Source organism: Herpailurus yagouaroundi, unplaced genomic scaffold (assembly GCF_014898765.1).
Source record: "Herpailurus yagouaroundi ecotype Mexico unplaced genomic scaffold, PumYag 210, whole genome shotgun sequence".
NCBI classification, from domain to species: Eukaryota; Metazoa; Chordata; class Mammalia; order Carnivora; family Felidae; genus Herpailurus; species Herpailurus yagouaroundi.
In genome coordinates, this window is record NW_024412441.1 from 5,771,891 (window position 1) to 5,798,421 (window position 26,531).

Here is a 26,531-nt window from a genome sequence, read left to right on the forward strand (position 1 = left end):
AGAAAGAAAAAGATTAGATTTACATCATAATATTTTTAGTTTATATAAAGATTTTTTTAAAGTTACACAATAAATAATTGCTGCATTTATTCTACTTGATACACGTGTGTGTATATATATATATATATATATATATATATATATTCTTAAATTTTGTCCTTGGTAACTTTATGTTATTGTAGAAACAAATCAAATATTTATTGTACTACCTTATAAATGTTGAACTGGGCCACAAAAGTAGGTTTCTTTTATTAAGATTGATAGGATGAAGATGTGAGAATGGATTGTAAGCTTGAAGTAAAAATTGCTTACAGTTTTTTTTTTTCCAAGAAGAAAGGCTGTTTTGTTTGATGATAGCCAAAGACTGACTGAGCTTTTTGGCTGTATTCCGAATTCTGCCACTGACTCACTGTGTTTTTTGGCAAGTAACTTATCCTCCCTGAAACAAGTTCTTGATTCTTTACTTTTCTGTTTGTAAAGTTAGCATAATAATATTGTACTGACCTCACATGGGTTGTGTAATGGTTTCCCGCTTTAGAACTGTACAGCATAAAAATAGTATGGGTTTTCAGTGCCATGCTTTTTAAATAAATATTTCTAAATTGTTATCTTTTTGTTAAGTGAGTATATTAGACCATTTAAATACAAAACCAACAAAACCCTCATTGTAGTGTTCAAAACATAACCAAACTTTCTGGCCCATTGAGTTTTTAGTTATTTACAACATATTAAGGACTATATCCCATAAAATGTGAATGATTGTTTTATTCATTTCTTTTAGTGTCAGAAAAAAGAAGAATTTATTGAAAGAATTCAAGGTTTAGATTTTGATACAAAAGCAGCAGTTGCCGCACATATTCAAGAGGTAATAACCTATATACGGTTTTTATATACTAATTTTTATAAAGCTTGTGGTGTGTTTATATGTCCCCAAAGACTTGAAGTCCTATGATGAGCAAGAACAAATCAAAGTCAGATTTAGATGAACTCTGCTATTAGACAAAGTGTCTTCTCTTTAGAGATAGTTTCTTAAATGAATCCTCATGGCACAGTGCTAACTAACTACAATGTATTGTTGCCTTTATCCATAGGGACATTAGGTAGAAAGTGTCTGAGGAATGAAGTGTATGTCTTTGTTAGACAGCACAGAATGAACAGTACATAGTAAATAGAAGCAGCAGAAAATGGATCACTGCCTGTAATTCAAAACTAATGTGAAGTAAGATGATAACCCGAGTACTAAGTCATTCCAGTGGTTTTCTTTTGAATGGACACAGTATAATTTTTATTGAAGATGTTACTTGAATTATAACACATTAGTCATTTTAACATCTATATAAGAACTCAAATCTAGGACATATTGTGCAATATTAAGTAATTGATACAGTTAACAGATGGATTTTAATTTCTGCATCTATCTAGTCTTGAGCTTTTAATCTTGTGTACTTAAGAGGACTTTTTAGAACTAGATCATGTTAAATTTTACATGTTGATTAGAGAACTAAGATAAGAGAGAGAATTTTTAAATAGTAAAAATTAGTAGTGTTTAAAATAATTCTCTATTTGAATAACCTGTGTTCTGTATATCATCTTTCTCTTTGTTAGCGTTCATAGAGCCCAGCCTTCTTGTCAGTAATAATGTTGTCAACAGTAAGCATATTAGTACTCCACAAGATACCAGGGTTTTTGTTTTTGTTTTTGTTTTTGGAAGTTTCCCCTTATATTTATTTGTTTGTTTATGCTAGCTTTGTAGTTTGTATATTATTTTGAATAAATGCTAAGTATTGCAAGTTACTAAATTTGCCATCATTCTTGAAAGTGTTTTTTATTATTATTATTATTTTTGCGGTTTCTTGTGAAAGTTAAAGCAGAATATCAGAATCACAGTGAGAAATGGAAAGCAAGAAATAAGTATTTCATTTATATAACTTTTCCATTTTTTAAAAATCTTTATGTTGGTAGCCCTTTTCTCCTAAGGTTCTGGGACAGTGTCATCTACAGAATCTGTAAAGAAAAGCTTTTCAAGTATAAAAGTACAATAACATATATCCTACAAGATTAAAAAACTTTTGCTTTTGAATCCAGCACAATTTAGTCTTACCTAAAGAAAAATTCATTGATTTTGTTAAAGCAGTTATCAAACATGTCAATATTACCTTCCCCTAGTAATACCTGAATTAAATGTTTTGCTTTTTAGCTGACAGGAAAACAAATATAATTTTTTTATTTAAAGATTATATTTAGTAAAAGTAATTCTTAGTATTAGCCTTTTTACCAGGTCTTCTTTAGGCATCATATTTGCTTCTCATTTTTATGATATGGACTGTATGATATTTAAGCTAATATTGCAGTAAAGTGAAACCAATTTTTAAGTATTAGCCATTTAGAAAAATTGCTGATTTTGATTTCTTTCCTAAAGGTAACCCATAATCAGGAAAATGTGTTTGATCTGCAATGGATGGAAGTGACTGATATGTCTCAGGAGGAAATAGAGCCACTCTTGAAAAATATGGCATTACATCTAAAAAGACTTATAGATGAAAGAGATGAACATTCAGAGGTTTGTAAATTCCTTTCAGAATATTGTGAAGGTTTGCTTTCCAGAAAAGGCAATTTCAGAGGGTTTTCAAATTGATACTCTGTTTCTTAGGGACAGGTAATAAAGTACTTTATGTCTTTATTTTTTGCAACACAGGAACAAAAAAGGATATTTAAGAGCCCCAAATCACCAGTAAAGAGATTGCAATTAGATATTCTTTTTTCCATTCTTTTAAATTATTATTCTGATTTTGTTCCTTTGTGTTTTTTTAAGTCCTCTCCATAGCTCTGGCAACAGTACAATAGTGTGAAACTGAAAATACTGTTGATGCAAATGGAAAAATCATTGCCTCTAAGCATGAGAATTTGCTTAAGGTTAATTTCTTACTTTTATTGCCACATTTTGAGGTTGGAAAAATAAGTGTTAATAAATGGAGAATAACAGGTGTTCTAAATAAAATGTCTCACAAAAGGTCTCAAATTTTGTAGTCAGTAAATGAGGTGTGATTTTAAAAAAGAATTATTATAGGCTCCTGTAAGAGTACTTGGCTTTTTTAAAAGAGTAAAATTGCACCAGGATTTTTGCCTGCACTCTCTGAAAACAGCTAATTTTATAGGAGTCTAGACTTCAGTGCATGTGATGGTGAGTAATATTTTGTTAATAGCAGACCAAAGTACTCTGCCATTCAGAAGAATGTATAGCTTTGATCAGTTGTTCCATTTACATGGGAGAGACAGTTTTGAACTTATTTATAGAGAATTTGATTACTCTTTGGACTAATGAAAGACTTGTTGAAAGACTAATGAAAAAAGAAATTCCTAAAGGTTTTTTTTTTTTTTTTTTTTTTTTTTTTTAAAAAAAAATAAATTTAAATTTTTTTTTTTTTTTTTTTTTTTTTTTTTTTTCTGAACAAAACTTTCATGTTAGTATAGTTGGGAATTTTCAGGTTTTTTTCAGGCATTACAAGAGAAGAAAATAGAGGAAATAAAGAAATATTTTGGAGTGACAACTACATTTTTTTTTTAAAATCTAAGACAGGTCAAAAGAAGAGAGAATTGAAAAATGTCCCTAGTATACACCAAGCTTATCCTGAAATACTAAGATTATTTTATTTTCAGTCTGAGTTTTGACCCATGTGCTTTATCTTCTTTTTATATTAACATCTTTCTACTGCTTTATTCTTTTTCTGAAACATTCTTCCATTTTTATTTCTTCTATTTGTATTTTGATAAGGTGTCCTCCGACTTCTGAGGGCATGTATGAATTGTTTGATCTCACTCTGTGAAGTTATTAATATTGGGTGAAGAAGGATATTATTTTGGAGAATGTGAACAAAATATTTGTCATTATATGATCTATGTCAAAACTAAGGAATATGAAACACTATAGTGATTGTTTGATGTATTATCCTATCATGCCTGACTATGCATTTTCATTGAATTTGTTTTTTTAACAAGCGAAAATTGGTTGTGTTCTCTTGTCTCAAGCTATTTGGGAAACAAGTTGCTAGCTGGTTTAAACCCCGTTCTCTAGGGCAAAGTTTTTCAGTTTGGGCCACCAGTGGACTAATTAGAAAAGATCATTAAAAATAATTGTGGGGCATCTGGGTGGTTCAGTCAGTTAAGCGTCCAACTCTTGATTTTGGCTTAGGTCATTAATCTCATGGTTTGTGAGTTTAAGCCCTGTGTTGGACTCTGCACTGACAGCATGGAGCCTACTTAGAATTCTCTCTCTCCCTCTGTCTCTGCCCTTCCCCAACTCACATTTGCACTTTCTTGCTCTCTCATAATAAATAAACATTTTTAAAAAATAATAATTGTGAAAAATATTAAGTGTAATACAATAATACATAAATGTAATAACTTTGTATTATTCAACTAGATTGAAACAAGTTCTTATTTAGATTTTCCCTTTAGCTCTTCTGTTTTCTCCTCCAAAATATTTTAATATATTTTTCCCTCTAAAGTATTTATTTATTTACTTATTTTAAAATTTTTTTAATATTTTGTTTTTTATTTTTGAGAGACACACAGAGTGCAAGCAGGGAAGGGGCAGAGAGAGAGGGAGACATAGAATCCAAAGCAGGCTCCAGGCTCTCAGCTGTCAGCACAGAGCCTGATGCAGGACTCAAACTTGTGAACTGTGAGGTCATGACCTGAGCTGAAGTCAGACACTTAACCAACTGAGCCACCCAGGCACCCCATAAAAATATTTTATTTTATATAAAAATTTTATGTAAAAAAAACAGAGGAAAGTTTGGTGTCACACTGAATAAACACATTGAAAGCATATGTATGGTTGTGGTTTGTAACTTTTCTACAAAACTTACCAGGCATGCTAGAGGAAAGAAAGAAGGAGTAAGTATCATATTCATAACATTTTTTGGAACACTTCAGAGTACAAAATGCATCATGCTCATTTTTAAGTGCACAGAAAGCTATAATAAAATTAGACTTTCAAAATTACAAATAAAAATCTGTACATAAGGATATTTTCTTTTTTTTTTTTTTTTTTAATTTTTTTTTCAACGTTTTTATTTATTTTTGGGACAGAGAGAGACAGAGCATGAACAGGGGAGGGGCAGAGAGAGAGGGAGACACAGAATCGGAAACAGGCTCTAGGCTCCGAGCCATCAGCCCAGAGCCTGACGCGGGGCTCGAACTCACGGACCGCGAGATCGTGACCTGGCTGAAGTCGGACGCTTAACCGACTGCGCCACCCAGGCGCCCCCATAAGGATATTTTCAAGGCCCTTCCATGTGCATAGCACTATGTAGAAAGAAGAATGGAACTTCCAAGAGAAGAACCATCACAACAGGTGTTACACATAGGTCTGCCTCTTTTCAGCTTGCAGACCCATCTCCTTGTAAGGGGAAGGTGTCACCCGGGTTGAAGAGGGCCATAGGCGTCACTAGTGCTCCTTGTCCACACTATGCTTATCCACAAGCACCGTGCTAAAAGAATAGAGTAGGGGGGCGCCTGGGTGGCTTGGTCAGTTAAGCGTCCAACTTCGGCTCAGGTCATGATCTCGCAGTCTGTGAGTTTGAGCCCCGCGTCGGGCTCTGTGCTGACAGCTCAGAGCCTGGAGCCTGTTTCAGATTCTGTGTCTCCCTCTCTCTCTGCTCCTCCCCTGTTCATGCTCTGTCTCTCTCTGTCTCAAAAATAAATGTTAAAAAAAATTTTTTTTAAAGAATAGAGTAGGATTTGCAGCAATAGCCTAAACTGCAGAGCTAATGCTGCAGACATAATCTTTGCTCCTATCCTGCTGATGAGGGCCAGGAACGTGCCTACCAGGTCCACTGCGGTGATGTGTCAAAGATCCAGGCCACACTGTGCTTGCTGAAGCATTCCCATTTGCAGCCAGTAGAAGAGAACTATGGATGTGGACACAGTGATCGTTTTCTCATAAAACTGGTATAGAAGTCATAAAACTGCTATTCTGACACCAACATTGACATTCATAGCTACACAGGTGGGCTCTGTGCCAGTTCAGGCCAGGTTGGATTGGTAGAATCATGCAGGGCTACGATGTAGCTCATAGCCACTGATGCAGGAGAACTCACAGGTGGCTCTTACTGCTGCTGCTGGAACATATCATGTAAGTGTTTTCTATTGTGTTGAGTTTACCTTTTTGTCTGACTTTAACTTGAAATATGCTAATGTCCTTAGCTCTGTCATAGACTACTGGCTCTTGTGACCTACTAGAAAATTTGAGTTGGGGTGGGGGGAGACACCTTTTAGAATAACATCAATTAGAATTGTTTCTGCTTTGTATCTTCCCTTGGGAGGGTCTCTGTGGGACCCAGACTGTCAGCTTAAGTTAAGCAATACATTCCTTCACACTTGGCCACTTAATTCTAGAAGGTTCCATAGCCACAAAGGAGGCTACTTGCCTGCTCCAGGCCTTTTTGCCCATACATGTATATCCTGGTAAGCGGTAGTATCCCAGGAGTTAAAGCAGGCACCATTTATGCACTTAAATACCCTCCATTTGGTGGCCTGGCAAAAGTAGGACATTACCTTTCAGTCAGTATTAAGAAGCTTCAGGCTGCTCACAGGATGCCCTTCCTTGTCAAAACAGAGCCTTTTTTTTTTTTTTTTTCTGTTTTGATTCATCTTTTGTTGTAATTGTTTTACTAGAATGTATAGTGTATAGAATGTATCACTCTGTTTTTAATTACTTTTCACTTTTTATTCTGGTTAAAATTTTTCTTAATGTTTGTTTTGGAGAGAGAGAGACAGACTGTGAGTGGGGGAGGGGCAGAGAGAGAGGGAGAAACAGAATCTGAAACAGGCTCCAGGCTCTGAGCTGTCAGCACAGAGCCCACCGCAGGGCTCAAACTCGTAAACCCTGAGATCATGATCTGAGCCAAAGTGCGATGCTTAACTGACTGAGCCACCTAGGCGCCCCTTAACTTTCTTATTCTTAATTCCTTGTAACATGTATTTCTTAAATCCTCTTTTACTAAAAACCAAATAGGAGATTTTAATGAATTTAAGATCTCTTTATTGTCACTTTATTTTATGCCAAGCTTTGTGTTACATTTAAATATGCTGTCTTTGTAAGTCAGTATAATAACCTCATTTTAATAGATTGAAGATACTTGAGCTCAGAGAAATTAAGTAATTTGCTGAGTCTAACTCCAATGCCTGCTGTTTTCCTGTTGTATAAAACCTTTGCCAAAGTCCATGAATGTGCTAGCACATCTCTGATTCTTTTCCTCAATTGGGAGTTCTGTAAGCATTATTAAATCTTCTGAATTTTTTCTTTGCTTTGATACATCTTTTTATGTTCGTACTTGGATGTATATTAATAAATATCTGCTGTTTGCAAGATCCTGTGCTAAGAGTGCTTGGGAGCAACAAATTGACAAACTTTCAAAAAAGGATCAAAGATCGTTACAATCTAATAGGGAAGTTATTTTAATAAAATAATTGATTTTTGGGGGCACCTGGGTGTCTCAGTCAGTTAGGCATCCAACTTTGGCTAAGGTCATGATCTCAGGGTTTGTGAGTTTGAGCCCCGCGTCAGGTTCTGTGCTGACACCTCAGAGCCTGGAGCCCACTTTGGATTCTGTATCCCCCTCTCTCTCTGCCCTTCCCCTGCTCATGGGCTTGCTCTCTCTCTCTCTCTCTCTCTCTCTCTCAAAAATAAACATTAAAAACTTTTTAAAAAATAATTGAGTTTTTAAATTTTTTAAGTATTTAAAAAATTAGTTGATATAGTGTCATAGGAGTTTCAGGTGTACAGTATAGTAATTCAACACTTCCACACAACACCTTGTGCCCATCACAAGAAGTGCACTCCTTAATCCCCATCACCTATTTCACCCATCTTCGCTCCCCCCCCCCCCCCCTACACACACCTGTCTGGTAACCGTCAGTTGATTCTCTACAGTTAAGAATGTTTTTTGGTTTGCCTCTTTCTCTTCTTTTTCCTCTTTGCTCATTTGTCTTGTTTCGTAAACTCCACATATGAGTAAAATCATATGGTATTTGTCTTTCTCTGACTTAACTTCGCTTAGTGTAATACTCTCTAACTCCATCTACATCGTTGCCAATGGCAAGATTCCACTCTTTTGGATGGCTGAATATTCAGTGTGTGTGTGTGTGTGTGTGTATGTGTGTATACACATACCACAACATTAGCCATTCCTCAGTCAGACATTTGGGCTGTTTCCATAGTCTGGGTATTGTAGATAATGCTGCTATAAACACTGGGGTGCATATATCCCTTTGAATTAACATTTTTGTATCCTGTGAGTAAATACCTAAGAACGGTTTCCTTATGTCTTTTTTTTTTTAATTTTTTTAATGTTTATTTATTTTTGAGAGACAGAGAGACAGAGTGTGAGTGGGGGAGGGGCAGAGAGAGAGGGAGACACAGAATCGGAAACAGGCTCCAGGCTCTGAGCCATCAGCCCAGAGCCTGATGCGGGGCTCGAACTCACGGACCGCGAGATCGTGACCTGGCTGAAGTCGGACGCTTAACCGACTGCGCCACCCAGGCGCCCCTCCTTATGTCTTAAAATAGACATAATGCCTCTATTGCAGGTTATAGTATTGGATGAAATCTTGTTGGAAAATCCTCTATCTAGGAGTTCAATAAATATTCATTCCCATTTCTTTTTCCCCAGAGAGTGGGCTATAGTTAGAGAATGGCATGGTAGTGTTAAATTAGAAAGTAAGGATGACATTTAAGGGCTTATTTGTAGTTTCATTCTGAGTAGGAACTCTATAGAGTAGCCAGAAAAATCTGGGCAGAAAGGAGGAGTTGAGTGGTTAAAGGTTCAGGCATATGTATAGGTGCCAAGGGAGTAAAGGTAGTAAAGGAGGCATGGCACAAGAGAGGAATGGTTCCTTCATTGGAAAAATCTGAATATATTGAACAGAGAGCAGATGTGGAGTTGTAAAGAGAAAAGGAACTGATGAGAAGTTACATTCTATAGTTTATCAGTAGGCATACTGGAATCTGTGAAAGCAATAGTTGAAAAGACCTTGATTCAGGTGCTGAAATATATCCCAAGGATAAAGAAATGAATTCTGATGGGTGGTTTTTAAAAAAAGAAAAAGAAGAAGAAAAAAGAAGGATAAAAGTAATGATTCAGTGAGGGCATTAGAAGGCTTGGTGATAAGAAAGCAAAAATGGTGATTTCATTGTCCCAAGGTAGTTACCCCACCTATTCTGCCTGGAGTAAGACAGTTGAAATTACTAACAAAGACAATTTCTGTTTGCCCGAGAAGTTTGAAAGAAAAGCTGAGTAATTGGTTTAGAATAAGAATTTTTCAGTAAAAGGAAAATTGGAGGAAAATTATTGAGTCAGGTAAATGTAGGTTAGGTAGCCCTTAAAGTTCAGGTTTAGGGAAAGTAGAATGAGATTTATGTCCCTTGGAGAGACTCTAGAGAAAGGAATAAAGGAAGCATTGAGATGGGATGCAGATTAGAACTAGTCTTAAGAAAGAGAACATAGAAAGGATATGAAGTCAAGAGGCTGGCCCTGGAGTCTTGGCATTGCTATTAGTTTTGTGATCATGGACAAATCAATCTCTGTGCCTCAGTTACGTTACTGCAGAATTAAGAGATTAAACTAGGGTTGCCTGGGTGGTTCATTTGGTTGAGCATCTGACTCTTGATTTTGGGTTGGGTCATGATCTCGCAGAGCCCCCCGTTCAGGCTCTGTGCTGACAGTGCAGAGCCTGCTTGGGAATCTCTCTCTCTCCCTCTCTTTCTGCCCCTTTTCTGCTCTCTCGTGCGAGTGCATGCTTTCTCAAATAATAAATAAATAAATATTTTTTAAAAAGAGAGAGTAATTGAACTAAACCTCAGAGGTTCTCTTAGGTCCCGCTGAGGTCCCTGTTTACAATTCTAGAGCAATGTTGTGTGACAATGGCAAGATTGCATTTCTGTGCTAATACAGTAACCACTAGCTCCATATGGATGTTATATACTTAAAATGTGGCTAGTGTCACTAAGGGACTGTATTTTTGACTTTTTAAATTTGTAGTTAACTATTTGTGCTATTGGCTACCTTATTGGACAGCATGGTTTTAGCCATATTGTGCTTGGGTTAATTTCTTTCCTTTGTCAACAAGTTTTTTACACCTTTCCAATAGTTGCTATCTAGTATAGTTATTTTACCACATTTGATTCCTTTATTAAAATATTAGGGAGGGAAAAAAGTATTAAGTCTTAATTCTAGTGTTATCTAGTAATAGCTAATCCATGAACTGTTGCGTGAAACTTTAAAAAAATTTTTTTTAATGTTTATTTATTTTTGAGAGATAGAGCACGAATGGGGAAGGAGCAGAGAGAGAGGCAGGCACAGAATCCAAAGCAGGCTTCAGGCTCTGAGCTGTCAGCACAGAGCCCAACATGGGGTTGGAACTCAAGAACTGGGAAATCATTACCTGAGTCAAAGTCGGCGCTTAACTGACTGAGCCACCTGGGCACCCCTGTGAAACTTTTTAAAAAGATAGCTAAATATCACAAAGTTAGATATTTTTGACCAATGAATTGTTTTGGTATTGCAGTATAGTACTTAAACTTAATGAATAGTGTTGGTGTGTTTAGTTCTCTGATATGTAGAATACTAACAGTGATTCTGTGTTTATTTTCATATTTCCTTAGACTATCGTAGAACTCTCTGAAGAACGGGATGGGCTTCATTTTTTACCCCATGCCTCTTCATCTGCACAGTCACCCTGTGGTTCTCCAGGCATGAAGCGAACAGAAAGTCGACAACATCTGTCAGTGGAACTGGCAGATGCTAAGGCAAAGATAAGAAGGCTTAGGCAGGAATTGTAAGTTGCTGATTTTCAAGGCTTACTGAATTTACACGGTTGCAAAGGTGACCTAAAAATGTTTTTCGTCTTATGGAATATAGATCAGTTGTTTCAGCTGCTAGCATGACTCTCAGTCAGAGTTCTCACTACCGTTTGTTAAAATGAGAAAAATAAATAGACTGGCAGAAAGTTTTCCTAATCCTAAATCTTACTAATTTAAAGGTTGTCTTTATTCTGAATTTATGTCCTTTTTATCTTTCTTATATTAAAATGATCTTTCTTTTACAAAATATTGTTCTTCCTTGGCAAATTTGGGTCTCCTTATCTTTGGGGAGGTCTCCTTAATTTTTTTAATTTTTATATTCTTTGAAATCTAAAATACTGGCAACCACTGGTTGCCAGTCAGGCAATAAGGTCAATAAGTTTAGCTCTTTTAAAATTAATATTATAAAAGAGTGAATTGTTGGTGTACAGTATTACAAAAAATAATTTTGTGTTATGTTCTGTGTTGAGTAATTAAAATGCCTGAGTCATAGGCTTAGATATGGTAAATATTCATATTGGTTAGTGATGATGAAATTACATTTATTTAGCTTTAAAGATAATTTGAGAAAAGTCAGTATAAATTTCACATAAGCATTCCTTGGTGAATCACATGTAAAGACATAACCAGTCTTTGCTGGAGATATTTTGTACTGTAAAAAGAACAAAGGATTTTTATATTTGGGCTTTTTTTCTTCTCTTTTCTTTTCTTTTCTTTCTTTTCTGTCTTTTTTTTTTTTTTTTTTTTTTGGTTTGTTTTCCTGGAATTTGGGCTTCAGAGTATAGATTTAAAATTTAAAGCTACAATATAACAATTAAGTTTATTTACAGATTATTTAAAGCAGTTAGTTTAAGAAAGTGATTGAATATGCAAGGTAGAAAAAATATACAGTCTCTAGGAAAATTTGAAAACAAAAAAACTACAGCTTTCATTGTGGATGTCTGTGCTATTATGTATCTATTGAAGTGAACACGCCCAGGATATTCTATAAACAGCTGCACCAGGAAAATTAGAGAAGAGATTGCTGTTATTAGTTTGACTGGCAGTTAATGGATAGCCTAAACAGTGCACACTAGTTCGTTCCATATAATTTAGCACAATCTTCTCTAGTCTTTAGATAAAGCATGCAATTAGAACTGCAATGATGGCTGTGAATTCATTTAACATTTTGCACTATATTAGAATTTGATTTTTAAATGAAATTTACTTGGCCATGGAGTGTATTAAAATTCCAAACAACTTAGAGAGATTGGTAAAATTTGGTTTCTCATGTGCTGACTGGAAAATGTAAATGAATATTATTAATGAGTAAATAAATGTGTCAGATACAGCAGATATTCCCAATAACTAGCATTTCATCAAATACCATCTTTTGTCCTTTGAAAATGTGTTCCTTCACAGATATCTTTTATTAACATTTGTTCTAAGTCTTTTTGTTGGGATAGATCTTTACTGAAGTAATGAAGCATGGAAATCATGGTGGATGAAAATAGTTTAGGTTGCTTTCTACCTAATGGAAATAAATAATTGTAATGAGAACATGCAAATTAACTAATAGAATATTACTTACAGGTGGTACATTATACTATAATTGCTTTTGGTTTATTAACATACAGAGTAAAAAATATAATTTGCAATTTGGATGGAAGAAGTAATTCTTTATAAATTTCACTTTTATGTAGTAGTTAATACCCTATCAAAGACTTCCTTTAATAATTCTCTCTGTGTCAGCCTAGCAAAAAACATGTTTGCTACAGACCATGATTAATATAGATACTATTATGCATTATCGTCCATTGTATATTGATTGCATTGTAAGAAGTTAAGCTTCCAAGCTAAATTTGGTCAGATCATCACACTACAGAAAGTTAGATTTGAACAAAGTGGAGAATATGGCCCACTATTAGAGTAGCAGTCAAGAAACTACAGTGTGTGCACCAAACCTGCCCACCCCCCTCCCACTGCTTGCATTTATAAATAAAATTGTACTGAAACTAACAAACAAAAAAATAGTTCTCTCTGTTTCCATGGATCCCATATTTGTCAAAGTTTTTCTCTCATACAAATTAATAACTCTTTTTTTTCCCATAGTTACCTACCTTTATTTTTTTAATATGAAATTTATTGTCAGATTGGTTTCCATACAACACCCAGTGCTCATCCCAGTAGGTGCCCTCCTCAATGACCATCACCCACTTTCCCCTCCCTCCCACCCCCCATCAACCCTCAGTTTATTCTCATTTTTTAAGAGTCACTTATGGTTTGCCTCCCTCCCTCTCTAACTTTTTTTCCCCCTTCCCCTTCCCCATGGTCTTCTGTTAAGTTTCTCAGGATCCACATAAGAGTGAAAACATATGGTATCTGTCTTTCTCTGTATGACTTATTTCACTTAGCATAACACTCTCCAGCTCCATCCACGTTGCTACAGAAGGCCGTATTTCATTCTTTCTCATTGCCAAGTAGTATTCCATTGTATATATAAACCACAATTTCGTTATCCATTCATCAGTTGATGGACATTTAGGCTCTTTTTATAATTTGGCTATTGTTGAGAGTGCTGCTATAAACATTGAGGTACAAGTGCCCTTATGCCTCAGCACTCCTGTATTCCTTGGGTAAGTTCCTAGCAGTGAATTGCTGGGTCATAGGATAGATCTATTTTTAATTTTTTGAGGAACCTCCACACTATTTTCCAGAGCGGCTACACCAGTTTGCATTCCCACCAACAATGCAAGAGGGTTCCTGTTTCTCCACATCCTCTCCAGTATCTATAGTCTCCTGATTTGTTCATTTTAGCCACCCTGACTGGCGTGAGGTGATATCTGAGTGTGGTTTTGATTTTTATTTCCCTGATGAGGAGTGACTCCAGAATTGGACCCACAAAAGTATGGCCAACTAATCTTTGACAAATCGGGAAAGAAAATCCAATGGAAAAAAAGGCAGTCTCTTTAACAAACGGTGCTGGGAGAACTGGACAGCAACATGCAGAAGAATGAAACTAGACCACTTTCTTACACCATTCACAAAAATAATCTCAAAATGGGTAAAGGACCTGAATGTGAGACAGGAAACCACCAAAACCCTAGAGGAGAAAGCAGGAAAAAGCCTCTCTGACCTCAGCCGCAGCAATTTCATACTTGACACATCCCCAAAGGCAAGGGAATTAAAAGCAAAAATGAACTATTGGGAACTCATGAAGATAAAAAGCTTCTACACTGCAAAGGAAACAGTCAACAAAACTAAAAGACAACCGACGGAATGGGAAAAGATATTTGCAAATGACATATCGGACAAAGGGCTAGTATCCAAAATCTATAAAGAACTCACCAAACTCCACACCTGAAAAACAAATGATCCAGTGAAGAAATGGGCAGAAGACATGAATAGACACTTCTCTAAAGAAGACATCCAGATGGCCAACAGGCACATGAAAAATGCTCAATGTCACTCCTCATCAGGGAAATATTAACTCTTTTTTAAATAACAGCTTTATTGAGGTGATTTATGTTTCAGAAAATTCATCCTTTAAAAATGTAATTCAGTGGTTTTTAGTATATTCATAGAATTGTGCAACTATCACATAGTATCTAATTTTAAGATACTTTCATCAACCCCAAAGAAACCCCATACCCATTAGCAGTCATTCCTTATTCCTCTTTGCCCTTGGCTCTTGGGAACCTTTAATATATTTTGTGTTTCCCTGGATTTACTCATTCTGGACATCCATATAAATGGATATGGCCTTTTGTGTCTGGCCTCTTTCACTTAGCATAATGTTGTCAAGGTTCATCCATATTGTAGCATGTATCATTATGTCATTCCTTTTTACAATAATAATCCATTATATGGATATACCACCTTTTGGTTACCCCTTTATGAGTCAGTAGATAATTGGAATGTTTCCACTTTTTGACTGTTATGAATAATGCTCCTAAGAACATTCATGGTGAACATTTTTATGTGGGCATATGTTTTCAGTTTTCTTGGATATATACTGAAGAATGGAAATGATGGGCCATATGGTAGCTCTATGTTTAACCTTTTGAGTAACTGTCAAATTATTTGGCACACATTTTACATTCCCACCAGCAATGTATGAGGGCTTCAGTTTCTCCATAACATCACCAATACTTCTTATTATATACCTTTTTGATTATAGGCATTCTAGTGGGTATGAAGGGATACCTCATTGTGGTTTTGACTTGCATTTCCCTGATGACTAAAGATGTTGAGAGTATCTTTTTATGTGCTGTTGGACATTTGTATATCCTCTTTGGAGAAATGTCTTTTCAGATCCTTTGCCCATTTTAAAATTGAGTTGTGAGATAAACTTTTAAGTGGATGGATGAAATAATGTGAACCCCTGGAAGTGTATTAGAAGTCAGTATAGCCTGCAGTTGAAACCATAGGAGTTTTGGTCATTTCTGACTTGGAAGAGAAATGGGAGGTGTGTCAAGAAGATTTCATAGAGATAATTACATTTCAACCTAGGCATTTATTGGGTATTCTAAAAAGGCACTGCAACAAGTTCAGTAGGCTATAAGGACAAGCATTACAAGAAATTAAGTTGAAAATGAAGGTATAGATACATGGAAGGTCATGTATGCAGTACTTAGAAGGTTGGACTTAAACAGTGGGGATCAGTGGAAGATTTTTTTGAATAGGAGAATAACATCAGTTTTATGTTTTAATGAAGAGATGCTAGCCTAGTAGTTGACTTTTTTTTTTTTAATCTAAGTCTAGTGGTTGACTCTTGGTGAATGTTCACATTGAAAAAATGAATTTCGGAGGCATACTGCCTGAGTGTGATTCCTGGCTCAACACACTCCTTCACTGAGTGACCATTGCCAACTTAACTTGATCTAAGGCTCTCAGTTTGCTAGCCCATTAAGTAGAAATAATAATTGTGCCTACTGTAGTGTTGTTGTGTGTGGTAAATATCTAAAGTGACCAGTAAATTTAAACTGATATCATTGGTACTTTTTTTAGAGACTTATGTGAAGATTGAGTGCTTGGCAAAGTGAAAAGTACTTACAAATGTGCCTGACACAGATAGTAAGAGCTTGATAATTGTTAGCCAAAAGATGGGCACACCACATAAAATCAGCAAAAAGGTCAGAGAATTAATATATAGAGGAGGAGTAGAGAACCTTATAGTGTGAAGTTGTGGAAGCCAAAGGAGAGAGGGTGTCAAGAAGAACTGAGTTAATTGTATTGACTTCTTGTAAAAGATCCAAAAATAATCCATTGGATTCATCACTAAGGAGGTAATTGACTGTACTGAAAAACAGTATTAGTAGGGAGGTATAAATGGAAGCTTCATTGTTGGGGATAGAATGAGCAAGTGGGTGCAAAAAGGAATTATTTCTTTTTTTTTTTAAACGTTTATTTATTTTTGAGACAGAGAGAGACAGAGCATGAACAGGGGAGGGGCAGAGAGAGAGGGAGACACAGAATCTGAAACAGGCTCCAGGCTCTGAGTGGTCAGCATAGAGCCCGACGCAGGGCTCGAACTCACTGACCATGAGATTATGACCTGAGCCGAAGTCGGATGCTTAACCGACCGAGCCACCCAGGTGCCCCAAAAAGGAATTATTTCTTAATGAGGCTGGAACTCATGGATAACTTTTTTGGAAAAATTATTTAAATTCATACTTCACATACATCAAAATGAACTTCAGATAGATTAAAGAGTTAAATGTAAAAAATGAAATAATGGTGAAAGAATCAGAAAGAAATATAAATGAGTATGTATTTGTTCTCTAGATGGTGAGGAGCTTTGCAAAAGAGCATAAGAAGTATTTATAAAAGAAGTGGTTCCTCTATTTGTATAAAAGATGCTAAATATGTAAACATCCAGAAAAAATAAAATTAAAAGCGTTTAAATATCCTTCAAAGAATTAAACAAAGAATTTTTATATGACCTAGCAATTCCACATCTAAATATATTCCCCCAAAATTGAAAACAGACTCAAAACAGGTGCTTGTATGCTATTGTTCATTGCAGCATTACTCCCAATAGCCAAAAGATGGCACCAACTGAAGTGTCCATGAACAGATTGTTGTTAAATAAACAAAATGTGCTGTTAGTATACAATGGAATATTTTTCAGGCATAAAAATGATGAAATTCTACTACCTGCTATAGCATGAATGAGTCCTGAAAACAGTTTGCTAAGTGAGGTAAGCTATATACAAAGGACAAATATTGTATGATTCCACTTAAAATCTTTAATAGGCAAATTAGGAGACTGGTATATTAGGGAGTTTCTAGGGGTATGACAGAATTGGAGACTTACTGCTTAATGAAAACAGAATTGTTTGGGGTGATGAAAAAGATTAGGGAACAGGTTGTAGTGATAGTTTATTTAATAACATTGTAAATGTAATTAGTGCCACCAAATTTTCTTTTTAACTTGTTTTTATTTTTTTAATTTACATCCAAAATAGTGCAACAATGATTTCAGGAGTAGATAGATTCCTTAGTGCCCCTTACCGATTTATCCCATCCCCCCTCCCACAACCTCTCTAGTAACCCACAGTTTGTTCTCCCTTTTTATGAGTCTCTTCTGTTTTGTCCCCCTCCCTGTTTTTATATTATTTTTGTTTCCCTTCCCTTAAGTTCATCTCTTTTGTCTCTTAAAGTCCTCATATGAGTGAAGTCATATGATATTTGTCTTTCTCTAATTTCACCTAGCATAATACCCTCCAGTTTCATCCACGTAGTTGCAAATGGCAAGATTTCCTTCTTTTTGATTGTCGGGTAATGCTCCATTGTATATATATATACCACATCTTCTTTATCATTTCATCCATCGATGGACGTTTGGGCTCTTTCCATACTTTGGCTATTGTTGATAGTGCTGCTGTAAACATTGGGGTGCATGTGTCCTTTCGAAACAGCACACCTGTATCCCTTGGATAAATGCCAGTAGTGCAATTGCTGGGTCGTAGGGTAGTTCTATTTTTAGCTTTTTGAGGAACCTCCATACTATTTTCCAGAGTGGTTGCACCAGCTTGCATTCCCACCAACAATGCAAAAGAGATCCTCTACTCCGCATCCTCGCATACATCTGTTGTTGCCTGAGTTGTTAGTGTTAGCCATTCTGACAGGTGTGAGGTGGTATCTCATTGTGGTTTTGATTGTATTTCCCTGATGATGAGTGATGTTGAGCATTTTTTAAGTGTCGGTTGGCCATCTGGATGTCTTCCTTGGAGAAGTGTCTATTCATGTCTTTTGCCCATTTCTTCACTGGATTATTTATTTTTTGGGTGTTGAGTTTAATAAGTTCTTTATAGATTTTCAATACTAACCCTTTATCTGATATGTCATTTGCAAATATCTTCTCCCATTCTGTCGGTTGCCTTTTAGTTTTGCTGATTGTTTCCTTCGCTGTGCAGAAGCTTTTTATTTTGATGAGGTCTCAGTAGTTGATTTTTGCTTTAGTTTCCCTTGCCTCCGGAGACATGTTAAGTAAGAAGTTGCTACGGCCAAGATTAGAGAGGTTTTTCCCTGTTTTCTCCTCAAGGATTTTGATGGCTTCCTGTCTTACTTGAGGTCTTGCATCCATTTTGAGTTTATTTTTGTGTATGGTGTAAGAAAGTAGTCCAGGTTCATTCTTCTGCATGTCGCTGTCCAGTTTTCCCAGCACCACTTGCTGAAGCGACTGTCTTTATTCCATTGGATATTCTTTCCTGCTTTGGCAGATTAGTTGGCCATACGTTTGTGGGTCCAGTGCCACTAAATTTTCACTTAAAATGACTAAAATTGCAATTTTATGTTAAAAATATGCTACCATAATAAAAATAAAATTTGTTTTTAATTTTTTAAAAAAGCATTCAGCAACTGTATAGAAATATTTATAAATATCTTATAAATCATAAAAGGTAGGGGCGCCTGGGTGGCACAGTCAGTTAAGTGTCCAGCTTTGGTTCAGGTCACAGTCTCAGGATTCAGTTCATTATTTCGAGCCCTGCCTCAGGCGCTCTGCTATCGGCACAGAGCTGGCGTCTGAACCTCTGTCTCCCCCTCTTTCTGTCCCTCCCCTATTTGTACGCTTTCTCTCTCTCTCAAAAATGAATATTTAAAAAAATGGTAGAAGTTAATAGCTTTTTAAAAATTTTTATTTTAACTCCAGTTAGTTAATATACAGTGTTATATGAGTTTCAGGTGTACAATATAGTAATTCAGCACTTCCATACATCATCCGGTGCTCATCACAAGAAGTGTATTCCTTAATCCCCATCCCCTATTTCACCCATGTCCCCACCCACCTTCCCTCTGGTAAACATCACTTTATTCTCTATAGTTAGGAATCTTTTGGGGCGCCTGGGTGGCTCAGTCAGTTAAGCATCCGACTTCAGCTCAGGTCATGATCTCACCACTTATGAGTTCGAGCCCCGCATTGGGCTCTGTGCTGACAGCTCAGGAGCCTGGAGCCTGCTTCGGATTCTGTGCCTCCCTCTCGATCTGTCCCTCTCCTGCTCACGCTCTGTCTCTTTCTCTCAAAAATAAATGTTAAAAACAAAACTTGTTTTTAAATTAAAAAAAAAAAGAATCTGTTTCTTGGTTTGCCTCTCTCTTTTTTTTTTCCCTCTTTGCTCATTTGTTTCTGAAATTTCACCTATGAGTAAAATCATACGGTATTTGTCTCTGACTTCTTTCACTTAACATAATACTCTCTAGCTCCATCCACATTGTTGCAAATGGCAAGATTTCATTCTTTTGGGTGGCTGAGTATTACTCCATTGTATATGTATGTACCATGTCTTCTTTCTCCATGGACATTTGAGCTGTTTCCATAGTTTGACTATTATAGATAAGCTGCTATAAACATTGGGGTGCTTGTGTCCCTTTGAATTAGTATTCTTGTATTCTTTGGATAAATACCTAGTAGTGCAATTGCTGACTGGTAGTATAGTTCTGCTTTTAAATTTTTAATTTTTTCTAGAGACAGCACAAGCCAAGCCAGGGAGAGAGAGAGTTTTTTAATTTTCTTTTTTAATGTTTGTTTATTTTTGAGAGAGAGAGAGAGAGAGAGACAGAGAGTGCTAATGGGGAGGAGCAGAGAGAGGAAAACAGAATCTGCAGCCATCTCCAGGCTCTGAGGTGTAAGCACAGAGCCCGATGCAGGGCTTGAGCTCACAAACCATGAGTTCATGACTTGAGCCAAAGTCAGACGCTTAACCAACTGAGCCACCCAGGCACCTGAGAGAAAATCTTAAGCAGGCTCCACAAGCCTGATGTGAGGCTCAGTCCCACAACCCTGGGATCATGACCTGGGCAGAAATCAAGAGTTGGATGCTCAACTGACTGAGCCACCCAGGCATCCCATCTATTTTTAAGTTTTTGAGGAACCTCTATACTGTCTTCCAGATTGGCTACACCAGTTTGCATTCCCACCAGCAGTGCACGAGGGTTCCCCTTTCTCCACATCCTTGCTGTTGTGTTTGTGCTTTTGATTTTAGCCTTCCCGACAGGTGTGTGGTGATATCTCATTGTAGTTTTGATTTTTTTTTTCCCTGATGATGAGTGGTGTTGAGCATCTCTTCATGTGTCAGTATGTCATCTTTGGAAAAATGTTCATGTCTTCTACCCATTTTTTAATTGGATGGTTCATTTCTTGGGTGTTGAGTTTTACAAGTTTTATGTAGTTTGGATACTAACCCTTTATCAGATAGGTCATTTACAAATGTCTTCTCCCATTCCATAGGTTTGCCTTTTAGTTTTGTTGATTGTTTCCTTTGCTGTGCAGAAGCTTTTTATTTTGGTGAAGTCCCAATAATTGATTTTTGCTTTTGTTTCCCTTGCCTCAGGAGACATATCTAGAAGTTGTTACAGCCAATGTCAAAGAGGTCACTGCCTGTGTTTTCCTCTAGGATTTTTTATGGTTTGAGGTCTCACAGTTAGGTCTTTAATCCATTTTTAATTTATTTTTGTGTTTGTGTAAGAAAGTGGTCTGGTTTCATTCTGTTGCATGTTGCTGTCCAGTTTTTCAACACCATTTGTTGGAGAGACTGTTTTTTTCCCATTGGATATTCTTCCCTGCTTTGTCAAAGATCAATTGACTTTATAGTTGTGGGTTCACTTCTGCATTTTTCTGTCCTGTTCCCTTGATCTATGCATCAGTTTTTGTGCTAGTACTATACCTTTTGATCCTTTGTTCATAACTTTAAGTCTGGAATTTTGACGCCTCCAGTTTTGCTTTTCTTTTTCAATGTTGCTTTGGCTATTCAAGGTCTTTTCTGATTCCGTGCAAATTTTAGGATTGTTTGTTCTACTTGTGTGAAAAATGCTGTTAGTATTTTGGTAGGGATTGCATCAAATATGTAGATTGCTTTGGGTAGTATAGACATTTTAATAATATTTGTTCTTCCAATCCGTGTGCATAGAATGTTTCTCCATTTCTTTGTGTCCCCTTTAATTTATTTCATCAGTGTTATATAGTTTTCAGAGCAGAAGTCTTTCACCTCCTTGATTAGGTGTATTCCTAGGTTTCTTAATATTTTGGTGCTTTTGTAAATGGGACTGATTCCTTAATTTGTCTTTCTGCTACTTCATTATTTTTGTATAGAAATGCAACAGATAGTCTGTATGTTCATTTTGTATCCTGTGACTTTACTGAATTCATGTATCATTTCTAGCATGTTTTTTGGTAGAATCTTTAGAGTTTTCTTTGTAGAGTATCATGTCATCTGCAAATAGTAAAGTTTTACTTCTTCCTTGCCTGTATGGATGCCTTTTATTGCTCTTTGCTGTCTGATTGCTGTGGTTAGAACTTCCAGTACTGTGTCATACAACAGTGGTGAGAGTCCCTGTCTTGTTCCTAACCTTGTTTCTGACCTTAGGGGAAAAGCTCTGTTTTTCCCCATTGAGCATGATACTCACATGTGGCCTTTATTATGTTCAGGTATGTTCTGTCTAATTCTACGTTGTTGAGGGTTTTATCGTGAATGGATTTGTACTTTGTTGAATGCTTTTTCTGCATGTATTTAGAATGGTCATATAGTTTTTATCCTTTCTTTCATTAATGTGTATCACATTGATTTGTGAATATTGAACCACCTTTGCAACCCAGGAATAAATCCCACTTAATTGTGGTGAATGACTCTTTTAATGAATTGTTGGATTTAGTTTGCTAGTATTTTATTGACCGTTTTTGCTTCCATGTTTGTCAGGGATACTGGCGTATAGTTCTGTTTTTAGTGGATTCTTTATCTTTTAGCGGATTCACTATCTGTTTTTTAGTGGATTCTTTATTCTTCCCTCATAGAATGAATTTGGAAGATTTCCTTCCTTTTCTATTTTTTTGAATAGTTTTAAGAACAGGTATTAACTCTTTTTTAAATGTTTGGTAGATTTGGGGTACCTGGGTGGCTCAGTTGGTTAAGTGTCCAGCTCTTGATTTTGGCTCGGGTCGTGATCTCACAGTTTGTGAATTGGAGCCCCACATAGGGATTCTCTGTCTCCCTCTCTCTCTGCCCCTTTCCTGCGCTCATTCTCTGTCTCTCTGTGTCTCTCTCAAAAATAAATAAACAAACTTAAAAACATTTTTTTTAATGCTTGGTAGATTTACCTCTGAAGCCATCTGGCCCTGGACTTTTGTTTGTTGGGAGATTTTGATTACTGATTCAACTTCTTTGCTGGCTGTTAGTTGGTTCAAGTTTTTTGTTTCTCCTGTTTCAGTTTTGGTAGTTTATATATTTCCAAGAATTTATCCATTTCTTCAGGCTGTCCTAGTATTCAAATAAATGCAAATTAGAATAATAACTCAAAAATTTTCAATTGTTAACTTGTTTCTCATGTAGGCAATTTTATCCTCTGATGCTTGCATTATAAATTGATAATGACCTTTCTGCAGGGATGTTGACAGTACATTTCAGGAACCTTTAAACATGTAATGTACTTTTAGAAATCTGTCCTGAAACATATACGAGGTTTTCTTTGTGGTTTTTTGGCTTTTTTTTACCTTTTAAGTAATCTACACCCAACATGGGGCTCAAATTCATGACCCTGAGTTCAAGAGTCACATGCTCTTTGGACTGAGCCAGCTAGGTCCCCCTTATATACACAGTATCTTATGCATAATGAGTTTATTTACCAAAACATTATTCATGGAGTCCACAAAGGGACTGTTTCTCAATTAAAAATTATGGTTCTCAAAAAAGTACAGGTATTATGAGAGGTCGGCAACAGATTGTGCAGTGAATGCTTTACCTTTTTTAATTAAAGAACAGAAGGTGGAAAAGTAGAGTTAGTGAATGGAAACTTGAGTTTGAGCAGCTTGGCTCTGAAAGGGAGATAGGAAATGGGGAAAGTAAAGTAGTATAAAGAGAAGGAAAAGAATAGAAATTGGAAGATGTTTATAGACTACAGGGAAGAAACCAATAGGGACATAAATATTTTAGGTATTTGTGTGGCAGTGTGTACTTTTCCTTTAGGCCACAGTAAATGTTGAAAATAGTTGGACATCCTTTTAAGACTCAGACCACCCCCAGGGCACTTGGGTGGCTTAGTCAGGTAAGCATCCGACTTGGGCTCAGGTCATGATCTCACACTATGTGGGTTCAAGCCCTGTGTCGGGCTCTGTGCTGATAGCTCAGAGCCTGGAGCCTGCTTTGGATTCTGTGTCTCCCTCTCCCTCTGCTCCTCCCCTGCATTATATTTATATATATATATATATATATATATATATATATATATATATATATATATATATAAATGACTCAGACCCACATAGTAGTGCCTTGCTTAAAAACTCTTCCAGTGTATTTGTCTTTGATGAGTGAGAAAGACAAAAAAGAGAGTGAGAATGGGGGATGGGAAGAAAGATGAAGAGAGAGAAACTACCTTATAAACTATGAGGATGTCAGTCGTCAAGATTAACCTTTGGGGAACTTTAAAGGCGAGTCTGATTGATGTCATCAAATCATATACATTCTTTTTTTTTTAATTTTTTTTTTCAACGTTTATTTATTTTGGGGACAGAGAGAGACAGAGTATGAACGGGGGAGGGGCAGAGAGAGAGGGAGACACAGAATCAGAAACAGGCTCCAGGCTCTGAGCCATCAGCCCAGAGCCTGACGCGGGGCTCGAACTCACGGACCGCGAGATCGTGACCTGGCTGAAGTCGGACGCTCAACTGACTGCGCCACCCAGGCGCCCCTCATATACATTCTTAATATCCATTTCTTTGTCTTTTTCCCCTCTGTTAGCGTATGGCTAATATGGTTTTCAACTAGATATTTAGTAATGATAATATATTTGTATTGATGCAGATGATGATCACAGTTTTCAAAAACATTAAACTGATTATTTAATTGACAATTTTTTCATTTAAGGGAGGAAAAGACTGAACAGTTGTTGGACTGTAAACAAGAACTTGAGCAAATGGAAATAGAACTAAAAAGGCTGCAACAAGAGGTTTGTACCAGAAACTTTATTATATAGGACCAGTATGTAATTAGAAATTGATTTTACTCCTTATAATTTATAGCCTTTATCTTAATGTTTTATGAGGTCACTGAGGCTTAAAGATGATTTTTCAGTGTTTTTCTGTTCTAAAATCCCAAAACTGGAATTCATAGTCTTTGGACTTTGCTTTTTCTTTATCAGTGCTGCTCATACTTTGCTAGAATTCAGAAGAAACTCTTAGGATTCAGGTAGTTCCAAGTTTCTCTTTTTATGTATTTGGTTTGTGTGGGCTTGGAAGCTAGAATAACCCTACTGTAAACTATGCTGCTTTATGTTTATCTCCCTAGGTCTCTGGTCTCTCTGATAGTTATGGTAACTTATATATGACACAGTGCTTTTTAATTTTTTTACCTTTTAAAAATTATTTTTATTTTACTAAAGCTTTGTGGTTTTTTTCATCTCGAAGCAAGATTGTTTGAGATTTCACTTTGGGGTGGGGGGGGTGCACCTGGGTTGCTTAGTCATTTAAGTGTCTGACTCTTGATTTCAACTCAGGTCATGATCTCATGGTTTGTGAGTTTGAGCCCAGTGTCAGGCCCTGCACTAACTGTGAAGCCTGCTTGGGATTCTCTTTCTCTCTCTCTCTCTCTCTGTCCCCTCCCACTCGCACTGTCCCTTTCTCCCTCTCTTTCTCTCTCTCTCTCTCTCTCAAAATAAATAAATAAACTTAAAAAAAATTCACTTTTTATTTATTTTTTTTTTTCCAAAGTTTATTTATTTTTGGGACAGAGAGAGACAGAGCATGAACGGGGGAGGGGCAGAGAGAAAGGGAGACACAGAATCAGAAACAGGGTCCAGGCTCTGAGCCATCAGCCCAGAGCCCGATGCAGGGCTCGAACTCACGGACCGTGAGATCGTGACCTGGCTGAAGTCGGACGCTTAACCGACTGCGCCACCCAGGCGCCCCGTAAAATTCACTTTTTTAAATGTTTGTTATGTTTCATTTTTATTTGGTGGTAGTGCACAATGTCTTCTTTTACCCGTAAATGATAAGGATTATGGTGAAGCTAGATAATTATTTCTTCTCCTTATTTCCCCTAACTTGCTATTTTTAATTCAGGGAATACTCCACTTGCAGGATCATAAACTTGGACCTTTATAGGTGAATGAGATGGGAATCAAAATCTTCATTTCTAGATATGCTGTGGCTGCTATTCTGTTTCTTAATAGTATGGGTTTTTGTATGTGTGCTTACTGTAAAACGTGAGTGGTTCTCAATCTTTTGGTCTCAAGGCTCTTTTCTCCTATTAAAAATTAATGAGGATTGTTTGATGTAGATTATATCTATTTTCTATATTTGAAATTAAAACTTAGAATTTGAAAAATGTTTATTTAAAAATAATTATTCCATGTTAACATAAAAATTACATGCTTATAACCATTATTTTCCAAAACAAAACAACAACAAAAAAAGAATGTTGGTACTCTTACATTTTTGCAAGTCTTTTTTTTTTAATCATTTTTGCAAATCTCTTTAATGCCTAGCTTAACTAAAAACTACTAAATTCTAGTATCTGTTTTTCGTTCAGTGTATTATCACATGCCATGTAGCCTCTGGAAAACTCCACTCTGCCCTCATGAGAGAATGACAGTGAAAAAAGCAAATAATGGTTTGGTGTTATTATGAAAATGGTTTTGACCTCATGAACATGAAACCCTTTCAGGGCCCCACAGATATCTCTGGAACATACTTTGATAACTTGTTTTAAGATTACGAGAGAGCTATTAAATATTGAATTTTAATACTTGTCTTAAATGTTATTAAGATAAACACTAATCATATGCAACTAATCATTCACTTGGAAGTTTTGAAAAACTCAGCAGAATTTTGGTATATTATAATACATCTGGATGGAAACGTAATTTCTCTAAAGTAACTAACGACCAACTTTAGTAATACTGTTTGCCTCTTCTGTATTTTCATTATCCTGTATTTTAAAGTTAACTTTTACACCTTAAATTAATTGCAAATGGTTATGTTAACTAGAGGTTAACTTATTTGAAATATCCTGATATTTTTTACATTCCTAAATAATCATTACATAAAAATTTATATGTAGGTGTGTTTTTATTTGCATATGAATATATATTTTAAAATAATTTATATTGATTTTTTTAAAAAAGACCTCATATATCTCCCCATCCCATTTTATTTTATATGTATACATTTTTTTAACAGGTTTTAACTCGCTGT

General features: G+C 36.1%; 1 protein-coding gene and 1 pseudogene across 1 annotated transcript in view; one reads left to right on the forward strand and one right to left on the reverse strand.

The window, feature by feature from the left end:
- The window catches only part of CCDC88A (coiled-coil domain containing 88A), a 108,777-nt gene that overhangs the window by 22,458 nt on the left and 59,788 nt on the right, over nucleotides 1–26,531 (forward strand). The window contains exons 4-7 of the mRNA XM_040453691.1: nucleotides 782–865; nucleotides 2,420–2,560; nucleotides 10,667–10,839; nucleotides 24,205–24,286. Coding sequence (XP_040309625.1) covers nucleotides 782–865; nucleotides 2,420–2,560; nucleotides 10,667–10,839; nucleotides 24,205–24,286 — 480 coding nt within the window. The remainder of the gene's footprint in view (nucleotides 1–781; nucleotides 866–2,419; nucleotides 2,561–10,666; nucleotides 10,840–24,204; nucleotides 24,287–26,531) is intronic.
- Nucleotides 5,743–8,184, reverse strand: LOC121016492 (sushi repeat-containing protein SRPX-like; annotated as a pseudogene).